Below are 23,814 nucleotides of genomic sequence, written 5' to 3'. Positions count from 1 at the left end.
TTTTCCTGGAACTTTGAAATAAAGACAAATTGTGTGTTTTTGTGCAAATTTCAAATTAGTTTTTAAATATCTGCATTCAAAGAATTGACTAGCTTTGTGTGTCAATGTGTGTGTGTGTGAGTGTGGGTGTGTGTGTGTGAGTGGGTGTGTGTGCACTGTGAACTTCTACCTCCAGGTCCTCCTTGTACTTTAAAAGTGCGAATTTCTCTTCAAAATTTGCATTTAGCACAATACTGAACACATATTAAAGATATATGACCTTTTTTCTCTTGTGATTATAATGTGATTTTATTATTTATTACTCATTAACACTTATAGACAACTGACTTTAATGATATGCCCTGATTCATATCTATAAGTACTGCATTATAAACAGTTACTTCTCACTTCATCCCAATATGTTATCCTATGTGATGCACAATACTGCTATTTGCACCACCATGCACTTTTATACTTTATGTACATTACTGATCTGTCATATACTCTCTCATATATTGTTGTCTTATTCAATCTTTATTGTCTGTATTGTCTCATATAGTATGTACTGTCTTGTATAATTTAAGCTAAATGCATAGTGTTCATTATGTCTGTTCTTTGGAGAGTCAACAACAGCTGGAACCAAATCCTTGTGTGTGTCAGCAAACTGGATTCTGACTCTTCCAGTCTGGAGGCAGAATGTTCAGGCTCAACCCTGCAGCAGTGTACAAACGGAGAAAGAAAAGCAATAGGGATAATGGTGTTTAAGTGATGGATAAACCGTCAGGACAATCCTCCTGCATTTGAAGTGGAATGGAAGTGGACACTGCTGACATTTATACGCTTCTGTTTTAAAGCTTTCTCTCTGCTTAATTAGTTCATTCGTTTGAACATTTTCAGCATAACTACTCCAAAACGAGGGTGCAAATGTCATGCATCAAAGAGGCGTGCTGAAAGAAACATGACAGAACGCTGCATCAGATCGCCAATTGTATGCAAAATGCTTTCGGGAATTAAAAAAAATAAAATAATAAATGTGGAGACGTGAAAAGAACATTCCTAGAGGCAGCTTTAGCTTTTGTGATTGACTGTATAGCAGAATGCCCACAGGCTATCCCTGCCTTAGTGCGCCCTTAATATTTATGACCGTCCTCTCGATTTTCTTCACAAAGGGGCTTTTAAACGCCATCATTAAAATCTAGCGCTTCGTGCAGCAAGCGATAGCTGCGAGGGCCTACACGCCGAAAAGGCAATCAACAGCGAACCAGAGCCCACATTTTCCTCTGATGGAGTTCCTGTTTTAAAAAGCTCTTGTGGATTTCAAATACACAGCGCCATATATGTGCTTTATTCTTTAGAGTCTTGCATCCAGCACAGCAGCAATGAACCTGAATTAACTAGAAACAGCAGGCAACAGTCTCAATTATAGAATAACACACTTAGGGGTGTGCCGATAGGGGGAAATAATCCATGATGGAATAGTGTAGAGTGACCTGACAGTACAGTAAAATGCTACTGGTACAGAAATAGGATAATTTCCCAAAGATAAATTCAAATTTTATTTGTCAAATACACATTCATACTGAAAACAACATGTAATGAAATGCTTTTAATGACTGTAAACATGTAAACATGAAAAATAGAAATAGATTTTAAGGATGAAAAAGTCAAATGAAATAAATACAAATAAAATAAAGTATTAAAGTATAACTAGAAAGTAAGAAAGTAGGTTAAGAATAATGTACATTTGCCACATATCTAATTTGTTTGGCTGATTTTTATGGTCTTTCACAGATAGCACGAAAGACCAAAAAACATATAGGGAATTTTTTTATATAGTTTTATGTTGAAATAATATATTTTTTTTAATACAAATATAATTAATAATTATAAAATAAAGTAAAATGTTAATGCAGTACAGTACTGTATACATAACATTTTTGTTATCGTCTGTTTATTTTGTTTACGGGGAATTACTGTAATATATATATATATATATATATATATACACACACACACACACACACACACACACACACACACACACACACACACACACTGATATTGATTATAAGTATTTGTTTTTTAATTCTCTTAATTCTCCAAAATTAATTTAATACAGAGATAATGGCAATAATGACAGATTTTAGTATATTGGTACTAATATATGTTATAAACAACATAAATGTGATCTTTAACAGTCTCTTGCAGTTCACCATGAATTCCTTTACAGTGGAAAACTTTTTTTCTCATTTATTTACACCCAGTACCCCAAAATGACAAAGTGAAAACTTAACAAATGTCTATTTCTTTGTTATTTTTAAACCCTGAAATTTCAAAAGTATTCAGACTCTTTGCAGCATAAAGACAGAGATGGAAGTCTCTTCCCAGTGCAAAACCCATGGAAGCCTACTGAAGGACTCTCAGACTGTGTGGAACCAGATTCATTGGTCTGATGGAAGCAAGACTGAACTGTTTGGGCTCAATTCTAAACATTATGTCTGGAGAAAACTGGGCACCGCTCATCACCTACCCAAATCCAGCTCAACAGTGAAGCCTGATGGTGGCAACATCATGCAACAGTGAAGGAGTGAGAGAAACCTGAATAAAGTAAATTACAGATAAATATTTAATATAAACCTGTTGCACAGCCCTCAGGGCTTCAGTCTGGGCCAAAGGTTCACGTTTTTACATGAAAACAACCCTAAACACACAGCCAAGATAACACAGAGCCAACTCTGAAGGTCCTAGACTGGACCAGCCATAGGTTTTTAAAGACATCATGTCCATATAGTGTATATAAACAATAAAATTAATAACAATTATGTTTCTAAACTTTGTTTCAAATAGCCAGAATTTACCCCCCTACTGTGTGAGGAAAAACAAGAGTTGTTCAACTTGATTTGTTATTATTACAGTGCAAATTAACACTTAATTCCAAGCCGAAGATTATTTTCACCAAATCGCAGCAAGGTAAATCACAATGTTGTGACCTTCCCCTTCCGTTGTCTTTAGGATGCTGACACAAAAAGGGTGACACGGGGGCCAAGCGGCAGGCTTATAAAAGCTCCAGTGATAATTAATGCAATCTTCAATGCTAATCATCTTGATGAGTGGGTGCACAGAGCAGTGTTCAGAGAAACACACCGATACACACAAATACACAAACCATTAAAATCAAACTGATTAACGAGGCTGATTATCCCTATCAAGGCATCGCTTGCTGTTACAAGGTGTCAAGGACCAGGAAAGCAAAGTTACAATCATTAAAGCGAAACCAAGGCCAAAGACTGAAGGTGAGAGTCAATTTAATTTGATTTGTGTAGCGCTTTCAACAATAGACTTATTTAAAAAAGGAAGCAAAAAAACCCACTTGTAGCTTTAGAAATGTAATGTTTTAATGTAACACTGCAGACCAAATACTGCCCTTAATCAATAGGAGTGATCATAGTAGTAACGTTGAGAAAACCGAGACTGTTTTATTTCATTTTTTATTTACTGTATATAGTTATTAAATTTGACCTCTTAACCATAGGAAATTAATTGAACACCCTGTTATTTAGACGTTTTCAACAGAAGCAGGAATATCTTATTGATGCATGATTCTGACCTCAAACTCAAGTCCAGTTTTTGTAATAAAGTAGCCTGTCTTTAACACATTCGAATTTCATAACCATACAAAATACCACCAAAAGTCAAGTCAAGTCAAGTTTATTTTTATAGCGCTTTTCACAACAGACATTGTCTCAAAGCAGCTTTACACAAATCAACAGTTAAGGTGAATGGTGTGAATTTGTCCCTGATGAGCAAGCCGAAAGCTGATGGCGACTGTGGCAAGGAAAAACTCCCTTAGATGTTATGAGGAAGAAACCTTGAGAGGAACCAGACTCAAAAGGGGAACCCATCCTTATTTGGGTGACATCAAGAGTTTGATCATAAATCTTTCAACAATACAGAACACTGGAGAGTGAGAACTAACATGAGTACTGGAGTATAAGATTATAAGTGATGTTCTTTCTGCAGTCTTATACAGTCTATATGGTTAGTAGCTCCTAGTTTTATAAGCTCAGCATTTGTGATCATCACAGATCCAGCATCAGCTTCTCCATGCCTGAGCCTTTAAACACTCCAGGAGGTCCAATGTCAAACTCCACACATGTAGCGGGATCCAAATGGCACTGGTACGTCTCCAGATGGTTCGGGATGTTTGCGAGTTTGGCATCTACTTCTTCAAAGGTCCGTAATCATCACGAGGTGGGAGGTGACTGGAGCTGGCCAAACCTCAGGGTGTCTCGGGATGGGGAGAGAAAGAGAAGCAGTGGAGAGGAATTAGCATAGCTGCTGTTCATGATATTAACAGCACACGTTGATAATGTGTATGTGATCAGATGTTCTGGAGCACAAAGTTATGATATGTGATGTGTGTTATGTGTAGGCTTTGCTAAAAAGATATGTTTTTAATCTACACTTAAACTGGGTGAGTGTGTCTGAGCCCCGAACACTGTCAGGAAAACTATTCCAGAGTTTAGGAGCTAAATGTGAAAATGCTCTACCGCCTTTAGTGGACTTTGCTATTCTAGGAACTACTAGAAGCCCAAAGTTTTGAGATCTCAGGGAGCGTGGCGGATTGTAGCGTGTTAAAAGACTGGATAGATACATGGGAGCCAAACCATTTAGTGCTTTATAAGTGAGAAGTAATAGTTTGTAGTCTATTCGAAACTTAACAGGAAGCCAATGTAGGGATGATAGGATTGGGGTTATGTGATCATATTTTCTTGACCTTGTGAGAACTCTGGCTGCCGCATTCTGGACTAACTGAAGCTTGTTTATTAATGATGCAGGACATCCACCTAGTAATGCATTACAATAGTCTATTCTGGAGGTCATAAACGCATGGACGAGCTTCTCTGCATCGGATATAGACAACATGTTTCTTAACTTAGAAATATTTCTAAGGTGAAAGAAGGCTGTTTTTGTAACTTGGTTGATATGATATTTGAAAGACAAGTTGCTGTCTAAAATAACTCCCAGGTCTTTTACCGTTAAACTAGTGGTTACAGAACATCCGTCTATATGCAGGTTGAGATGCTGGAGCTTCTGTATACTAGTTTTTGGGCCGATGAGCAAAATCTCATTCTTATCAGAATTTAAAAGAATTTAGAAAGTTATGGGTCATCCAATCTCTTATTTCCTTAACACACTCAGTTATCTGAGTTAATTGAGCTGTATCGCCTGGTTTAGATAAGATATATAGCTGAGTATCATCACCATAACAATGGAAGATAATTCCATGCCTTCTAATAATATTTCCTAACGGAAGCATGTATATTGTGAAGAGCAGGGGTCCTAAAACTGAACCTTGCGGCACGCCATAATTTACTTGCATTAGCCTGGATAGCTCTCCATTTAAATCTACGAAATGGTAACGATCGGACAGGTAGGATTTAAACCTATGTAATTTTGTAAGCGATCTAGGAGGAGATCATGGTCTATAGTGTCGAATGCAGCACTAAGATCTAGTAGAACCAACAGCGAGATGAAGCCTTGGTCTGAAGCTAAAAGCAGGTCATTAGTGATTTTAACTAGAGCAGTTTCTGTGCTATGATGGGGCCTAAAACCTGACTGAAATTCTTCAAAGATATTGTTCTCTTGCAGGTAGGAACATAACTGGGCAGCGACAATCTTTTCTAAAATCTTAGACATAAATGGGAGATTTGAGATTGGTCTGTAATTCGATAGCGTGTTTGGATCCAGATTAGGTTTTTTAATGAGGGGCTTAATAACTGCTAACTTGAGGAATTTAGGGACATGTCCTAACGATAGTGAAGAGTTAATAATATTCAGAAGAGGTTCACCAGTTGTATATAACACTTCATTCAGTAATTTAGTAGGAATTGGATCTAACTGACATGTTGTCGATTTAGCTTTGGCAATAACATTATACAGCTCTTCCTGTCCTATACATGTAAAACAGTGGAGTTGTGGAGTTGAAGGTAACACTGTCTCAGGAGATGGTGTCAGAGTTTGAACTGCCACAATTGTTTTTCTAATGTTATCTATTTTTTCAGTGAAGAAATTCATAAAGTCCTCACTACTAAACTGTGATGGAACACAATTTTAATAGCCCTGATTTGTAGTTTAGCTACAGTACTGAAAAGGAACCTGGGATTGTTTTTGTTGTTTTCTATTAGTTTGCTCAGGTGTTCAGCTCTAGCAGCTTTTAGCGCCTGTCTGTATAGCTGAGCATACTGTCTTTATACGCAATTCTAAATGCCTCCAATTTAGTTTTCCTCCATTTTCTCTCCAGATTACGTGTTTTTCTCTTGAGGGCATGCTTATGACTATTATACCAAGGTGCAGGTGCTTGTTCTCTAACCTTTTTTAACCGGATGGGGGCAACGGTGTCTAATGTGCTAGTGAGGATAAGGTTTATGTTGTTAGTTATTTCATCAAGATTATTATCAGTTATGGGTTTAGTGAGAAATTGAGATAAATCAGGCAGGTTATTTATGAATCTGTCCTTAGTGGTTGGAACAATAGTCCTACCGGGTTGATAACGTGGTGCAACACGGCTAATCTGCTCTATCGGTAGTGTGTACAGTATAAGGTAATGGTCTGTGATGTCATCACTCTGAGGAAAATATCGATATCAGTGACGTCTGCTCCGTGAGTTGGTCTGGTGACGTTTTGTTTAACCCCAAAAGAGTTTAATAAGTCAACAAATGATAATCCTAGAGCATCGTTTACATCATCTACATGAATATTAAAATCTCCTACAAGCAGCACTTTATCAAAATTGATCAAGAGATCGGATAGAAAACAAGCAAACTCTTGAAGAAAATCAGCGTAGGGTCCTGGGGGTCTGTACACGGTTACCAGAGCGAGTTTTCTATGCATGTCTGAAAGTACAACTTTAAGAACGAGCACTTCAAATTATTTAAAGCTGAATCCTAATATCTGACTAACATTAAGAGAGGCACTATAAATGGTTGCTACACCACCCCCACGACCAGTCTGACGGGGCTCATGCTTATAAACATATCCTGACGGTGTCGACTCGTTTAGACCCATATAATCACCTGGTTTAATCCAGGTCTCAGTGAGACAGAGTGCATCGAGATTATTATCTGTGATCATCTCATTTACAATCAGTGCTTTGGGTGCAAGTGATCTAATGTTTAAAAGACAATTTATTATTTTTTTTTTAACTGCAATAAGATTATTTCTGGATCTTGTGTATTTAATTCTTGGTTTTACTACACGAGGAATAGATATGGTTTCTATAAACTGGGCTGTGTGTGAACTTGTAACTATTTGGTCTGTTGTATGCGTGTTCTGATAGTTGAAGATTTCCTGATGTCTTACCAGTCAGATGGTGTGAAGTATCCTAGAGATGTTATCTGATAGCACTGCTGCTCCAACTCTGCTGGGGTGCAGGCCATCAGGGCGGAAGAACCTAGGACGCTCCCAGAAACAGTTCCAGTTATTAACAAAGAGAAGTTTATGTTCTCGACACCATGACTGTAACCATTCATTTAGAGCTAAAAGTCTACTAAACTTCTCAGCCCCTCGCTGGTAAGTGGGAAGAGGTCCTGAAACTATGATCCTCGTTGTGGGCGATGTGCTGCGTACCGTCTCCACCAGGATCCTGAAGCCCCTCTTTAAGATCTCCGTTTGCCTCAGCCTGTCTCTGCACAGTGTGCTCCATAAAGAATATGGTTAACATGGGATGGAGTGGCCTGCTATAGAGTACTGACCTCAACCCTATTAAACACCCAAGGTCTCCTCACCCTACATTAGTACCTGACTTCATTAACACCAATGTGGCTAAATAAAATTTCACAAATATCCACAAGCTCACTCTAGAATCTAGTGGAACGTCTTCCCAGTAGAGTGGATGTTATTAGTGCAGCAAATGGGACCTAATTTGCGAGTCGGTTGTTCAAAAAGCACATACGAATCTTATTGTTTGGTGTCCACAAACGTTTGTCTATTAAGTGCACATTCTTCTGAGAGGGCTCTCTATTTCATTTTAAAATGTGGATGTTTAAATTGGTGTTTTTTTCAGCAATAAGGTGTTATTGTGGGTTATATGACATCAGATACAGTAAGCTTTCAAATGCATTATAAGAGGTTCCAGTGAGGTTGAGTTCAAGGTTCTGTACAGATTTGTCTACTTCAAACCAGACAAAAACAACATGTCTTCATGGACCTCGATTTGTGTACAGGCTGGAATAGATTTTGGGCCTCTTGGCTCAACAAAAATTGTAAAAAAAATATATGAATGTGTTGTGACATGACAATGGAAAAAAAAAAAAAAAAACTGCACAGGTGCACTGCATGATAAAAAAAAAAATAAGCAGACATTTTAATAAAAAGTTAGAATCGAGCAGACCTTTTTAAGTCCTCACTGCTTTAACATAACTCTGAATGCGACCCTAACCACTTAAAAGAGCACTAAGCACTTGAGGATAAGTTTTTGAACAAAACACTAATAGAAGCACAAAGCAGCTATATCTGGATATAAAAATGTCTGCTAAATGCTGTACATGTAAAAGTAAATGTACCATTTTTTCCTCCGTAGGGTATAAATGAAAAACATTCAAGACCTTTTGGAGGAGAGTTCTTTTTCTTTAATGCCTAGTACATAATTTCAAAAAATATAAAGAAAAAAAAAAAAGTTAAATTGTTATATAAGGCAATACCAGCTAGTGGAGATAGCAGTAGTTGTGCGTTTGTGTAACTTTATATTCAACAAATCAAAAACTATTACTTGGCTATTTTTATGTCATTAAAAAAAGAAAAGTATTGCATTATAAAACAAGAAAAATATAGATAGGTTTGTGGATACCTGACCATAAAACTGACCCCATTCCACTTTTAGACCCAATTTGATGTTATAATAACCTCCAGTCTTCTGGGAAGATGTTCCACTAGATAATAGAGTGTGGTTGTAGAGATTTGTGGTCATTCAGGCACAAGAATGTTAGCAAGGTCTGGTACACAAAAAACAGCTACAGTCTGGTCAAAAAGGCTCACCAGCACCTCTTTTTCCTGAGGGCTCTAAAAAATAACCATCTTTCTTGCACCATTGAGAGCACCCTGACCAGCTTTATTAGAGAAAATGCTCCATGTCAGACTGGAAAGCACTGCTTAGGGTCATGAGAACTGCCTAACAAATTGTGAAAACTTTATTCCCAAAGACTGATGAAAGGAAATTATGTCTTAAGAAAGCATACAATGCATCCGGGAAGTATTCACAGAGCTTCACTTTATACACATTTTGTTATCTTCTTTTTTCTGCTTCTCCTATTAGTGGTCACCACAGCGGATCATCCGTCTCCATACCCCCTGTACTCTACATCTGCCTCTTTCAACCTTGTTGAATGTTTTTCCTCACCACATCCATAAACCTCCTCCCTTGTCTTCTTTTTTTTCTCGATCCTTTTGGCTCCATTCTCAGCATTCTCCTACCGATCTCAATCTCACCTCCCTTACCTTGTCTCCAAAACGTCCTCCATGCGCTGTCCCTCTAATACACTAATTCCTAATCCTGTTTATCCTCATCACTCTCAACAAAAACCTCAACATCTTGTTATGTTACAGCCTTATTCCAAAATGGATTACATTTATTAATTTTCTTAAAATTCTACAAACAATACACCATATGACAACATGATGACAACATGTTTGAAATCTTGTATTCACAGCCTTTACTGTAAAAACTTGATTGGACATGATTTGGAAAGGCACACACTTGTCTACAGTATATAAGGTCAGTTAACGGTGCATGTTAGAACACAAACCAAGCCATGAAGTCCAAGGAATTGTCTGTAGACAGGATTGTAACAGGCACATTACCACCTCCTGGAGTAACAGACACCATGAGAAACAAAATTCTTGAATTCTTTGGCTTGAATGCCAAGAGTCATGTCTGGAGAAAAACAGGAAGTGCTCATCACCTGGCCAATACCGTCCCTAGAGTAAAGCATGGTGGTGGCAGCAGCAGGAACTGGGAGACTGGTCAGGATCGAGGGAAAGATGAATGCAGTAATGTACAGAGACATCCTTGATAAAAACCTGCTCCAGAGCAGGCGCTAGGCTCAAGGCAACGACCCTAAGCACACAGTCAAGATAACAAAGGAGTGGCTAAGGGACAACTCTGTGAATGTCCTTGACTAGAGAAAAAACTTAAACACGATTGAATATCTTTGGAGAGATCTAAAAACGGCTGTGAACCAACTTGATGTAGCTTGATAGATTTTGGAAAAAAAAAAGAATAGGAGAAACTGCCCAAAAAACAAGTGTGTCAATCTTGTAGCATCATACTTAAAAAGGAAGGTGCGAAAGGTGCCTTAACAAAGTATCGAGCAAAGGCAGTGAATACTTATGTACATGCGATTTTTTTAATTTTATGTTTTATTTATAAGATTTCCGCAAAAAATGTCAAAAACACTTCTTTAATGTTGTCATTATGGGGTATTTTGAGGAACATAATGACATTAATCCATTTTAAAATAAGACTGTAATATAACAAAATGCAGAACAAGTGAAGCGCTGTAAATACTTTCTCGGGGCACTGTACAACATCACAGAGGACTTCTCTAACCCTGCAAATAAACTGTTTGTCCACCTGTTTTCTGGGATGCGCTACAGGGACCTCCGGACCAAGACATGCAGTTCCAGGAACAGTTTTTTCCCACAGATGTTTATATGCCGAATTCTACACACCGGTAGCACCACCTACCCCTCACTACCATGCCCCCCCAACCCAGACACACACACACACACACACACACACACACACACACACACACACACACACACACACACACACACACACAAACACACACTGAACTGAATATTGTACACTGGGTAATCGTACTCTATGTTGCACTGCTCATAATATACTTTACACACGCTGTAATACTAAAAATTGCACTATAATAACTGTTGCCTATGTTGCACACAATGCATATAACAGCCTTTTTGCACTTTCCATATCATTTTACACTGTTTACTTATATTCATATTGTTAATTTCATATTGTTTATTCATCTGTCATTATTTATATAATATATCATATATTATAGTCTTACCAGCCTGTACATATGTAAATATCTTACACTGCTACCAGTGTTTAGATGCAATGACAAGAAAGCTGAATCTAATCTAATCTAATCTCATCTAATCTACTGATGTTGTGTGAGAAGACCTGCGATAAAATGTATCCCAAAGGTGTTCAATTAGGTTGAGGTCTGAGTAAGATAGACCATATCTTTCTGAAATTCGCTTTATGCACATGGACATTGCCATGCTGAAACAGGGAACAATCGATGCTACAGCATCCATAGAAATCCTATAAAATTTAATGCCTCCAACCCTGTGCTAACAGCCTGAGGAAGAACAACACATATCGCTGGAAATGTCTGGTGTCCCAATACCATTGTTTATATAATGTATATTTGAAATTTGTGTTTGTTGCATTGAAAAAAAACCCTGATGTGATGAGGTAGTGTTTATTATCTACTGTGTATCACCATCAAATTATTCATGTACGTCAGAAAAGGGTAGGAAAAAAAAAATATATAAATTGCCATGTCCCAGTTCTTGTAAAACACTCACACCCACACAATCATCTGGAAGCTTAAAGACCGTGTGGGTTCGCATAAAGGACTTCTTCCTCCCACTGCCTTTACAAAGAAAGAGAAATCAATCCAGCTCAAAGAAGCATCATGGCCATCATGGCTCCTTTCCCTCTCATCATTCTCATGCAGTCAGAGATTACTCCGGGCCCTCGAGGGACATCGCTTTTCACAGTGCGAATGCCAGAGAGCACCAGAGTCTATGATTTGTGTGTCAGAATACGGGGGAAGTCAGAAAAAAAAATAGCGTGTACATGTGCCTTCTCTATGTAATGAGTGCGTATGTGGAGAAGTTTTTACATCCTACCTTCCCAAAGCCAAATCATAGGCCACCCACTTTCCCTTATATCTGTGGTGTTATCGCAGAGAAGAACTACAAAAACAAAAAAATCTGATCTGATCTGATCCATGATTCACGAAGCCAGTTTCATCTTCCTCGTCTCGCTCATGGACGAATTGGGAAATTGAAAGCTTCCACTGACTGGCAGCTGCTCCTGGCTTTAGAGGATGGAAATCAGTTTTTAAACCATGTTCATGAGGATTGGAATGCGAGACAGAGCAGGGATCTCATCATTATAAGACTTTTGACACACATACATACACCAGTATAGACTGAGCTAATGTGAATGGAACCAGAAAAGCCTTATTTGGAACCCAGGCTTTTATTTTCTCTCTCTGATCTATGTGCACTTTTTCTGCCAATTCCCTGCCCTATAATTGTGTGTGTGTTTGTGTGTGAGTTTGTGTGAGTGTGAGTGCACGTCTGCCGGTTTTTGATTAAATCCAGGGCAAACGCCACCACACTGCACAAAAGTAGAAGCAACAGCAAGGAAATCTTTCAATCTGTTGCTGTGGCATGATAATAAAAACCCATCCATCAGACGGATATTGGCAGAAACAAATTGGTTTGGGGAAACAAAAACGTCTTGGGTTTGCTTGTATAGGTTTTTTCTTCTCTCTGTCTCTCTCTCTGAGTGTGTATGTGTATTAGCGTTTGAGAAACTGAGCAAGTGCCTGTGGAGGTGCACCCATTTAAAAATGGCGTGCAAAGGCAGCCGAGGCACAAAGCGTCCCTTGCCAGAAAGCAGAATAAAGCTTTGAATTTGCGTCGGCAGTAGCAGAATGCAAAGCGGTCATGCCAGCTTACCCCATAGTGCAAGCAAGCTCTATGTGTGAGACTGGAACATCATAATTTCTCATAAAGTCTCATGCACAGAAAAAAAAAAAACCTAAATGAAAAAAGGCCAGTAATGAATTCCAAAAGAATAAGAGGGTACAAAAGAGCTTCTACAGTGGACAAATAGCCTTTCACACATGACTACACCCACTGTGCTTGTAATTGCGTTCAACTGGTCTTGTATTAAATCCTATCAAATCCTTTGAGAGTAACACCTTCGAACGTCTGATCAATAAAGATATATTTAATCCACAGGATTTTCGAAAATCGCAAATTTGTAAGCCTTGCGATAAAATGTTTTGCTGGGGTTGGAATTATTTTATATTTTTTTCAGATGTCCTTCACTTTCAAACAGTTTTATATAGTCAACAAAAAAAAGTACTACGAGCAAAAGCTTTTGATTTTTTTATCAGCCACTATTTTACGGCGGCATTCACCATCATCTTAATGAATAGAAGACAAAAAAATGTACTCAAAGTCTCAGATTCAGCTATACAAGTGGTGAAAAAGGTATACTGTACATTCCTGCACTCATAAACATATCCTACTAAACATATCCTGCTTAAATATGACCTCAGTTACAGTTACAGTACTCCTTTTACGTCCCTACTTGAGCAAAAGAAATTCTTTGTGCTTCTGAGAACAACACATTATGGACAAAAGTTTTGGGACACCTTCAGTGGTTTCCTACCTAAATCATTTTTTTTCTTTTGTATTTTTATACTGTAATGTATATATTTATACTGTGTCTCTGCTTGATATTTGTCATATTTTGGCATAATTATCATATCTTATCTTATCTTATCTTATCTTATCTTATCTTATCTTATCTTATCTTATCTTATCTTATCTTATCTTATCTTATCTTCATTATGACACCACGGCTATAGAAACCATCAATATTATAGCGAAACGCAGTATAACAGAGCACTGCATCACAGACAGGAATCTCACGCAACAAGAATGAATGCCGTTACTAAAGCAAGAAAACCAATAAACACAATTCAAGAAGTCTCCTTTCACTGTAGCCACAACTGCACTGCAACTGCAACTGCATACATCATCTCTAGCAGAAGCATCGATATTAACCTCCTAAGATACCCTTTCAGTGTATTTTTCTGCATTTCCTCTGCGCAATACGATTTTCCTGAGAATTTCCTGTGCAAATTCTACAAGAAAGGAACTGCAAAAGTTCATGAAGAAGCTTAACAACTGTTCTGAACTGTTTTGGCCAACCTTTCCTCACGCTGTCCAGCTTTTCTTTGTCTTGTAAAAGTGTATCTGTGACTAAATTATTTCTTACTGCCAGCAATTGTGGAATAAAAAAAAACACTATTAAATCCACACAAATATATTTGAGCTTTTGCAGTTTGCAACAAATGCTGTTTGGTAGCTCTGACCAGTCCGCTCTTTGACCATCCAATCGAAGGACGTGAAAATGGATGGATTTGAAGCTACCAAGAGTTACTGTTAATTCCTGAAGGCCTTACTGCAAAACATGATCTGACGTCTAAAATCTAATTGGATAATAAGTGCAATGTAAATTTCTTGCAGCAGCACACCCGAGAGAAACGCTATGAAATGGAAAGACTAGACTACTGGGAAAAATGTAATACATATTCATGGATTTTTTTTTTTTTTACATAAATCAGTGATTCTAATAGAGTTTAGGCCAGCAGAGAAGGCCTTGTTGACCATGACAGTGTGCCACTATGCGGTTTATTCCCAAACTGTTAACACAAAATAATATAGGACGTCTTTTGTTGTGGTGGCATTAAATTCTCCCTATCCAGGCTTATTGAAATCTTTTAAAAATTAAATCAATTTATGTTTTTACTTTGAAATAGTAAGGAATTATGTTATTTTTTTTATATAGTGAACTAAAAAGTACAATTTAAAGTAAAATTTATCTTGAAATTATGATGCGTAATATCATTAAAATTGAAGTACAATTTTCCACAAAAAAAAATAAAAAATTATTGAAGCTAAAGAAGCAAAATCTCAGTGCAAAACTCCTGTATCAAAAAAAGGTTCCTGTAGCAAAAGAAGTTTAACTTTCAAAACCCAACTCCAACTCATTACTAAATGAATCTTGAAAGCTGTTTAAAATCGACGGGTGAATTTCACCTTGTCAGACAAGCTACGTCCTTTGTGTTTTTATTGCCAAGTTGATCAAGCTTAACACGCTACCACTTGGTCAGACAGGCTCTCGGACTGCTGGCTGCTTTATCAGCCTACAGCACAGGCCCGGAAAGCTGGACACATGCCCTGTGGATAATGCGGCCAACCCACCAAAGCCAGCTTTATATTTCAAAGCCAGGCATGCTAACTGGACAAACTCATTTCCACATGCCAAAGATTTTCAGTTCCAAGTATAAACTGCAACTCCACCCTTTTTTCTCTCCCTATCTATGTACATTTTACTTGTCTCTTCCACTCTATGAAGTTTATTTCCCATGTAATATCTTTCAGACTTTGACCTTTAACACCTTTTTCTCACATTACTTAACGGATGCCTCACTGTGCCAGTGCATCATTGTCATATCAGCAGCTTGTTCGTAACGCAAGACACAATGGTTTTATACATACAGTAGAGTATGCGTGGGGTAAATCTTGCTATGTGCGACTCTACTTGGACAGCTGGTGTTCTAGTATTCTTTTCTGAGTAAACAAAGAGTTTGCTGCTAGCTGATCATTTCTTTGTCAGAGGAAATTACAATCAAACTACACACATGTATATAACAACACAGTGATGTCTGGTTGGGTAATCCTGTGTCCAGTGTGTCCAGATTCCTGGTGTTGGCTGACAGTAGTTGAACCTGATTTGATCTTCTGTTCTTGTAGCCTCTCCAGCTCAGGGCTGCATGTTATGCATTTTGAGATGCTTTCCAGCTCACCATGAATGCACTAATTGGTTATGTGAGTTTTCTGTAGCTATACTGTTTACGTTTGACATTTCTACCCATCAGGGCTGGTTATATAAATGGTCTAGACGGACTACGAATCAGACCTTCCCCTCTAAAAGAAAGAAGACAATATCAGTCCATGTGTTCTTTTCTGTTGACAAACATTTTGTTGAATATTGTATTTATTGGACTTTTGTAAAACCAAGTGCAAAAGTACCACCAGCAGTTGTAAGAAGAAGAAGAAACACACAACGACGTGAAGTAAAGATGTGGGTTGACTGTAACAAGGCCAGTGCTGTGGACTCACACAGCCAATCAGTGTCATTCATGTCAGGTAATTACCCAGAGTGGCATTCCCTTACTTTTAATCTCCATAAGAGCAATTATCTTTTGGAGATGTTCGAGACTCAGTCAGAGCTTTAGTGAACATTATTAAAGTGGATGCTTTATTTCTCATCATCTGAAATTTTAAATGTGTTTGGAGGAGAAAGCAAAAGTTGTCAGAATGACCGATAAATGTCTATTTAATAACAATACAGATGATAATGATGATAATGATGATATTATTATTATTATTATTATTATTATTATTATTATTATTATTATTATTATTATTATTATTATTGTCTTTATCATCATCATCGAGACTTAAGTAAATGCATTGGTGGACTCTTTACAGTTTAGACAAAAGTCTACACACACACCCATTTAATATCACCACCAGTCACCACTATTTCCCATATAACTACTGCTTATTGAATGCTTTTGTTTTGTTCTGCACCTTTCTGTAAAAACTATAGACATTGAAATGTGAGAATATTCCTGAACGTATATTATAATGCATGAACAGTTCTGCTTCTAAGCACCTATCACTGAAAAATACACCTCAACTACACTGTAATGATAATGAATGGCCATTCAGTGCCACCCAGACGAGGATGGGTTTTCTCTCGTTTCTTCCACATGCCGTCTCATGAGTTTTACCTTGTCACAGTTGCCCTGGCTTAATTATTTGGATAAACTTAAAATTATTAGGAGGAAACTTATAGGCACTTACATTACATTTATACTGCATTCAACTTTATAACTTTTGGACAATGTCAAACGACTCTTGACAAACATCCTAATTGAAAACTTTTTACACTTATTTAAAAATTGATGTGAACATGGTGGAGGTAGCAAACTAGTTACCTAATCAAACGATGTCCTCATAACCATCCAATGTAGGTTTTTTTATACATAGTCTAAAGTTAGTATCCTTGACCAACATTTAGTTATAGTAGTGGTTTTAAATTATATTTTCAGAATAAGTGAAAGTGAGAGTGTGAAAATGGTTTCTTCGTTTGGAAATATGACACAAGCAGCACAAGCAGCACAAGTACAAGCAGCCTGGTATATATATATATATATATATATATATATATATATATATATATATATATATATATATATATACATACAGTGGAACCCGGTTATCTCGACCTCGGTTACCTCGACAACCCTATTAAGTCGACGTTTTTGAAGTGGAACCGCCAAATTCTCGTTTTGTCTAAGCATTTTTTAATCGGTTATGTCGATTTTATGTCGCCGAACCCTGATATCTCAAGTACAAGGGGGGGAAAATTTGCCATTTAACGTCAGTTATCTCGATCAGCACTGTGCAGCCGCAGAAGAACTCGCGGAAGTGGCGGAAAAATCAAGCCTTACAGATGCTACAGGTGTTGTATTGTATACTGGTGAATCTCTGCTGTTAATTAGTGCACATATGCCCTTTGTTGTTAAATGTTATGCGATGAACGGGAGGCGAAAGCCGTGCTTTGTAGGAGCGCAGCATGGAATGTTGGATGAGCAGTAAAAGCATAGAATGAACACCGGCAGGATCGGGGGGAAATCCGCGATGCGCTTTAGGAAGAAAAGCGCAGCCGGTGAGAGAGTGCCGGTGGGAATGCACGAACCGGGATACGCATGATCGATAACAACGACCGCCGTGAACCAACATATACCAGCAATAACGGACGGTGAGAGTGTGGAAGTTTAAATAGGAGCTGGTGATGATGCTAAACGAGCACCATATGTGCGCGATTTAAGCCGGGAGCGTCAGAGAAAGCGGCCAAGAAAGCACCTGCCACTGTGTAATATATATATATATATATATATATATATATATATATATATATATATATATATATATATATATATATATATATATATATAACCCAGCCATTAGGGGGGCACAAGCCAGTGTACTCTTAGTGCCGGTCCCAAGCCCGGGTAAATGGGGAGGGTTGCGTTAGGAAGGGCATCCAGCGTAAAACATGTGCCAAATCAAATATGCGGATCACAAATGAGAATTTCATACCGGATCGGTCGAGGCCCGGGTTAACAACGACCGCCACAGGTATCGTTAGCCGACAGGGTACCGGTGGAAATTGGGCTACTGTTGGCCGAAGGAGGAGAAGGAGAGGAGGAAGGCGTCTACAGAGACGGCAGGAAAAGGAGCAGTGTAGGAGAGTAGAGGTTCGGGTTGGTACTTTAAATGTTGGTACTATGACGGGTAAAGGGAGAGAGATAGCTGATATGATGGAGAGGAGAAAGGTAGATGTGTTGTGTGTTCAGGAGACCAAGTGGAAAGGGAGTAAGGCCAGGAACATTGGAGGTGGGTTTAAACTGTTTTATCATGGTGTGGATGGGAAGAGAAATGGTGTAGGGGTGATTCTGAAGGAAGCGTACAGTAAGAGTGTAGTGGAGGTGAAGAGAGTTTCTGATAGGGTGATGATCGTGAAGGTGGAAGTTGAAGGGATGATGATAAATGTCATCAGTGCCTATGCTCCACAAGTTGGCTGTGAGATGGAGGAGAAAGAAAGATTCTGGAGTGAATTAGATGAAGTGGTAGATGGTGTACCTAGGAAAGAACGATTGGTGATTGGGGCAGACTTCAATGGGCATGTAGGTGAAGGGAACAGAGGTGATGAGGAGGTGATGGGTAGGTATGGTTTTAAGGAGAGGAATGTGGAAGGGCAGATGGTGGTAGATTTTGCTAAAAGGATGGAAATGGCAGTGGTGAACACGTATTTTAAGAAGAAGGAGGATCATAGGGTGACGTATAAGAGTGGAGGAAGGTGCACACAGGTGGATTATCTTCTGTGTAGGAGATGCAACCTGAAGGAGATTGGAGACTGTAAGGTGTTGGCGGGGGACAGTGTAGCTAGACAGCATCGGATGGTGGTCTGTAGGATGGTTTTGGAGGCGAAGAAGAAGAGGAGGAAAGTAAGGTTTGAAAGAAGAATAAGATGGTGGAAACTGAAGGATGAAGAGTGTAGTGTGAGGTTCAGGGAAGAGGTCAGACAGGGGCTCGGTGGTGGTGAAGAGGTGCCGGATGATTGGGCAACTACTGCAGGAGTGATGAGGGAGGCAGCTAGAAAAGTACTTGGTGTGACATATGGAAATAGAAAGCAAGACAAGGAGACGTGGTGGTGGAATGAGGAAGTGCAGGAGAGCATTAGGGGGAAGAGGTTGGCAAAACAGAAGTGGGATCGACAGAGTGATGAGAAAAGTAGGCAGGAGTACAAGGAGATGCGGCAGCAGGTTAAAAGGGATGTGGCGAAAGCCAAGGAAAAGGCATATGAGGAACTGTATAAGAGGTTGGACACTAAGGAAGGAGAAAAGGATTTATACCGATTGGCCAAGCAGAGGGACCGAGCTGGGAAGGATGTACTGCAAGTTAGAGCAATAAAGGATGGAGAGGGAAATGTGTTGACTAGTGAGGAGAGTGTGTTGAGAAGATGGAGGGAGTATTTTGAGCAGCTGATGAATGAGGAAAATCAGAGAGAGAGAAGGTTGGAGGATGTGGAGTTAGTGAAGCAGGATGTAGATAGGATTAGTAAGGAGGAAGTGAGAGCAGCGATTAAGAGGATGAAGAATGGAAAGTCGGTTGGACCAGATGACATACCGGTAGAAGCGTGGAGATGTTTAGGAGAGATGGCAGTGGAGTTTTGTTTAACAGGATTCTGGAAGGGGAGAGGATGCCTGAGGAATGGAGAAGGAGTGTGCTGGTACCGATCTTTAAGCATAAGGGAGATGTGCAGACCTGCAGTAACTACAGGGGAATTAAGTTGATCAGTCACACCATGAAGTTATGGGAAAGAGTAGTGGAAGCCAGGTTGAGAGAAGAGGTGACCATCTGTGAGCAACAGTATGGTTTCATGCCGAGGAAGAGCACCACAGATGCCTTATTTGCTTTAAGGATGTTGATGGAGAAGTATAGAGAAGGACAGAAGGAGCTGCATTGTGTATTTGTGGATTTAGAGAAAGCGTACGACAGGGTGCCGAGAGAGGAGTTGTGGTATTGTATGAGGAAGTCAGGTGTGTCAGAGAAGTATGTGAGGGTGGTGCAGGACATGTATGAGGACAGTGTGATGGCAGTAAAGTGTGCAGTAGGTACGACAGACTGGTTCAGGGTGAAGGTTGGACTGCATCAAGGATCGGCCCTGAGCCCTTTCCTGTTTGCAGTGGTGATGGACAGGTTGACGGACGAGGTCAGACAGGAGTCTCCCTGGACTATGATGTTTGCAGATGATATTGTGATTTGTGGTGAGAGTAGAGAGCAGGTTGAGAAGAGCCTGGAGAGGTGGAGATATGCGCTGGAGAGAAGGGGAATGAAAGTCAGTAGGTGTAAGACAGAGTACATGTGTGTGAATGAGAGGGAGGGCAGTGGAGTGATGCGGTTGCAGGGAGAAGAGGTGGAGAAGGTGGAGGAGTTCAGGTACCTGGGGTCAACAGTGCAAAGTAATGGAGAGTGTGTTAGGGAAGTAAAGAAAAGAGTGCAGGCAGGGTGGAGTGGGTGGAGAAGAGTGACAGGAGTGATTTGTGATAGAAGAGTATCTGCAAGAATGAAAGGGAAAGTTTATAGGACTGTGGTGAGACCTGCGATGTTGTATGGATTAGAGACAGTGGCATTGAGTAAAAGACAGGAGGTGGAGCTGGAGGTAGCAGAGCTGAAGATGTTGAGGTTTTCGTTGGGAGTGACGAGGATGGACAAGATTAGAAATGAGTTTATTAGAGGGACAGCACATGTAGGATGTTTTGGTGACAAGGTGAGGGAGGCGAGATTGAGATGGTTTGGACATGTGCAGAGAAGGGACATGAATTATATTGGTAGAAAAATGCTGAAGATGGAGCCACCAGGTAGGAGGAAAAGAGGAAGGCCAAGGAGGAGGTTCATGGATGTGGTGAGGGAAGACATGCAGGTAGTTGGTGTAAAAGAGGCAGATATAGAGGACAGGGTGGTATGGAGACGGATGATCCGCTGTGGCGACCCCTAATGGGAGCAGCCGAAAGAAGAAGAAGAAGATATATATATTCTCCTACGACCTGGTGTCCACATACGTGCACATAAAATGTTTTATTGTGTGCACCATAATACTTAATTCTGTGTACCTGGAACCTGTTCTACACAAACATGAACACTTACACTGCCACCTGGTGGTGTCACAAAGAAAAAACTCTTTACATAGAAATTTCAAGATGGCGGAGAACACACCTGAAAAGTCAGACAGTCACATGAGACCAAAACGTCCTCAAGGTAAAAAATCTAATACATTTTCATTGTAGATTCTTGTTAAGTTATGCATAATAGTGTTGTATGATTAATATGGCATAAAAACTGTAAACATTTTGGTAACAGAAAAGATTTACTATGCCGCTTAACTTGAGGTCCACATATGTGGACAATGGGACTTGTGGGAAATTGTAACTGTTAAAGCATAGTTTGGGAAGAATTTGTTACAAAACATACATTTACAATAGGCTACAACTGTATAAATTGACATTGCATGTGTGATAAATAACTTTACATTGATTTTTATTTTGTTTTTGATATCATGATATCATGATATCATTTCCAGAGCAAATTCCTCTGTCAAAGGCACTGGAATTAGTACTGGAGTCAATTGCTGGGGACAACTCAGAGGTAGAGGACTTATTTGACATTGATGACCCCATAGAGGATGTTGATTATTATCCTCCACAACAGGAGCCAAGCAGAAGTGAGGAGGAGAGTATTGGGGATGAAGACCCCACTCCACAGTCCACTGTGGCTAGCCGGAGACGTAAACGCCGCCATGGTCAAACCTATTGTTGCCTAGACCATAGCAATGCCATTTCAAGCACTCCCAGACGCCGGACCCAGCGGGTTGATGGCTCAAACAATGACCCTAGAGAGCCAACACCAGGACCAAGCTTTCAAGGACCACCTAAGCAAGGATGAGGAGTGCGCTGGAGGGCTGCACAGCTGACCCCAAACTAGCCCAGTTTGAGCCTAAGGAGGAAACTAAGCAGGACAGAGAAATGTGTCTATCAGACGAACAAATATTGTTCATGAATACCACAACAAGATGGGTGGGGTTGACCTCACAGACAGGATGATCAGCTACTATAGAATGAGTGTCCGTACCAAGAACTGGACGCTTCGGATGCTCATGCACTTCACAGATGTTGCTTTAGCCAACAGCTGGCTACTGTACCGCCAAGACCACACAGTACGCGGCACACCAAGAAATGCATCATGCAATTTCTTGAATTTTGAATGGAAGTGGCTAAGACATTCTTGGCCCAACATAACAATGCACAGGAGGACCGAACAGACCTCTCAGAACAGAAAGACAACACAGACCATTTAGAGCCAAAGAAAAAGTGCCCTGTAGAGGAAGTGCCTCACATCTCAGTCCGCAATAGGGGTAATGCACATCTTCCAGAGGTGGTCAACCTGAAGAATGCAGTGCGCTGCAGAGTGGCAGGCTGTTCTGGGAAAACTCGAGTCTGTTGTGCAACATGCAAGGTGTTCTTGTGCTTGCTAACTAAACGCAGGGTCTTTCACAACGGTTAAACGTGATCAACTGTTCCCACAGACAAAAAGGAAATTCCAAGTTTGGAGTAATTTAAGTTTTAGAGTGTTACAAAAAAGCAAAAGCGAAACATAAGCAAATTGTCGAGGATTTTTGGATATGATAGCTTGTTTCTTACAAATTTTCTTTTTCCATATCCATGTTAAGAAGTTGAAACAGTTATATATGCAACAGTAACAATGAAAAATTTTCAGGCACAGTGCTCAGACTGTAAATAAAAGATATTTGCATTTTGTTACATAATGGTGTCTTGATTGTTTTCTGTAAATACAGACCGAGTGTCCGCATAAGTGGACATAATTTTTTTCCAAAAAGAGCTTCATGTTCAAAGAAAATATATGGTCATTATAATTATTGGTTCTTCCTAACCCCAAATAGATGGAAGAAATCTAAAATGCAAGCCAAACCAAAGCTGGGGTCTCATGAGGATATATATATATATATATATATATTGCAGTTAAAAAGGTTAACAGCTAAAAAAGGTATAACAATAAGGTATACATGAAAAGCCAGAAGAGACAATGTTGAGCAAAATCTCCTCTATACACTAACCTTCACTGCAGCCAAACAATCCTGCATGGAGATTTTTTAATTCTCCATACTTTTATCACACCTGAGCCAACAAATGAAGAGCTGATTAACTCATTAATTAACTCATGAACTGGACCAGGTGTGTTTGGAGTAGAAAAAATTTGAGAATCCAATGTGCAGTCCAATTAAAATAATGATTTTATATTTTGTGTGATGTTCCAGAAATAATAATGATCTCCATTCAAATATTTTATTTACCAAAATCTCTTTAATTCCAGTCATTCTCTAATTCCAATTTTCCATTTCTTCTGAGACACTTGTCTCTAATTACTACAGAGAGCCTAAAGCACCAAAGCTCATAGAAAATATATATTACATTCCCTCTACTTATCATTATAATACCAGGAAGCACCCGGAACATTCCGGAAACGAGGTGGGAATGTGCCAGACAGCTCATTCAACACTTTGTAATGGAGATCTCAGACCCATTGCATGGGAAGGGAATATAAGATTCCACAAACAGTGTGAATTTGTTTGAGGTTATTGTGAGCTTGAGTTTGTGTTGCGTTGTGTTGCAGTTTTCTCTGAGGAAATACCAAGCTTGATGTGTTTTTGACGTCGCTTAATTAGCGGTTTTCCCAGGACAAGGTTCCAGAGAATGCCGGCTGTACCACCTA

General features: G+C 39.3%; 1 protein-coding gene across 1 annotated transcript; it reads left to right on the top strand.

The window, feature by feature from the left end:
• Window positions 1–21,171: 21,171 nt before the first annotated feature.
• LOC310732686 (uncharacterized protein) lies at window positions 21,172–21,969 on the top strand (the record flags this gene model as incomplete). The annotated part of the gene is made up of 2 exons (XM_083553301.1): window positions 21,172–21,285; window positions 21,608–21,969. The coding sequence occupies exons 1-2, from the start codon at window positions 21,228–21,230 to the stop codon at window positions 21,967–21,969; spliced, it is 420 nt and encodes a 139-aa protein (XP_083409427.1). The 5' UTR covers window positions 21,172–21,227.
• Between the last annotated feature and the right edge of the window lie 1,845 nt (window positions 21,970–23,814).

Source organism: Silurus aristotelis (genome assembly GCF_946808225.1).
Source record: "Silurus aristotelis genome assembly, chromosome: 10".
In the NCBI taxonomy this organism is placed as follows: domain Eukaryota; kingdom Metazoa; phylum Chordata; class Actinopteri; order Siluriformes; family Siluridae; genus Silurus; species Silurus aristotelis.
This window is presented reverse-complemented; position numbering and strand designations above follow the sequence as displayed.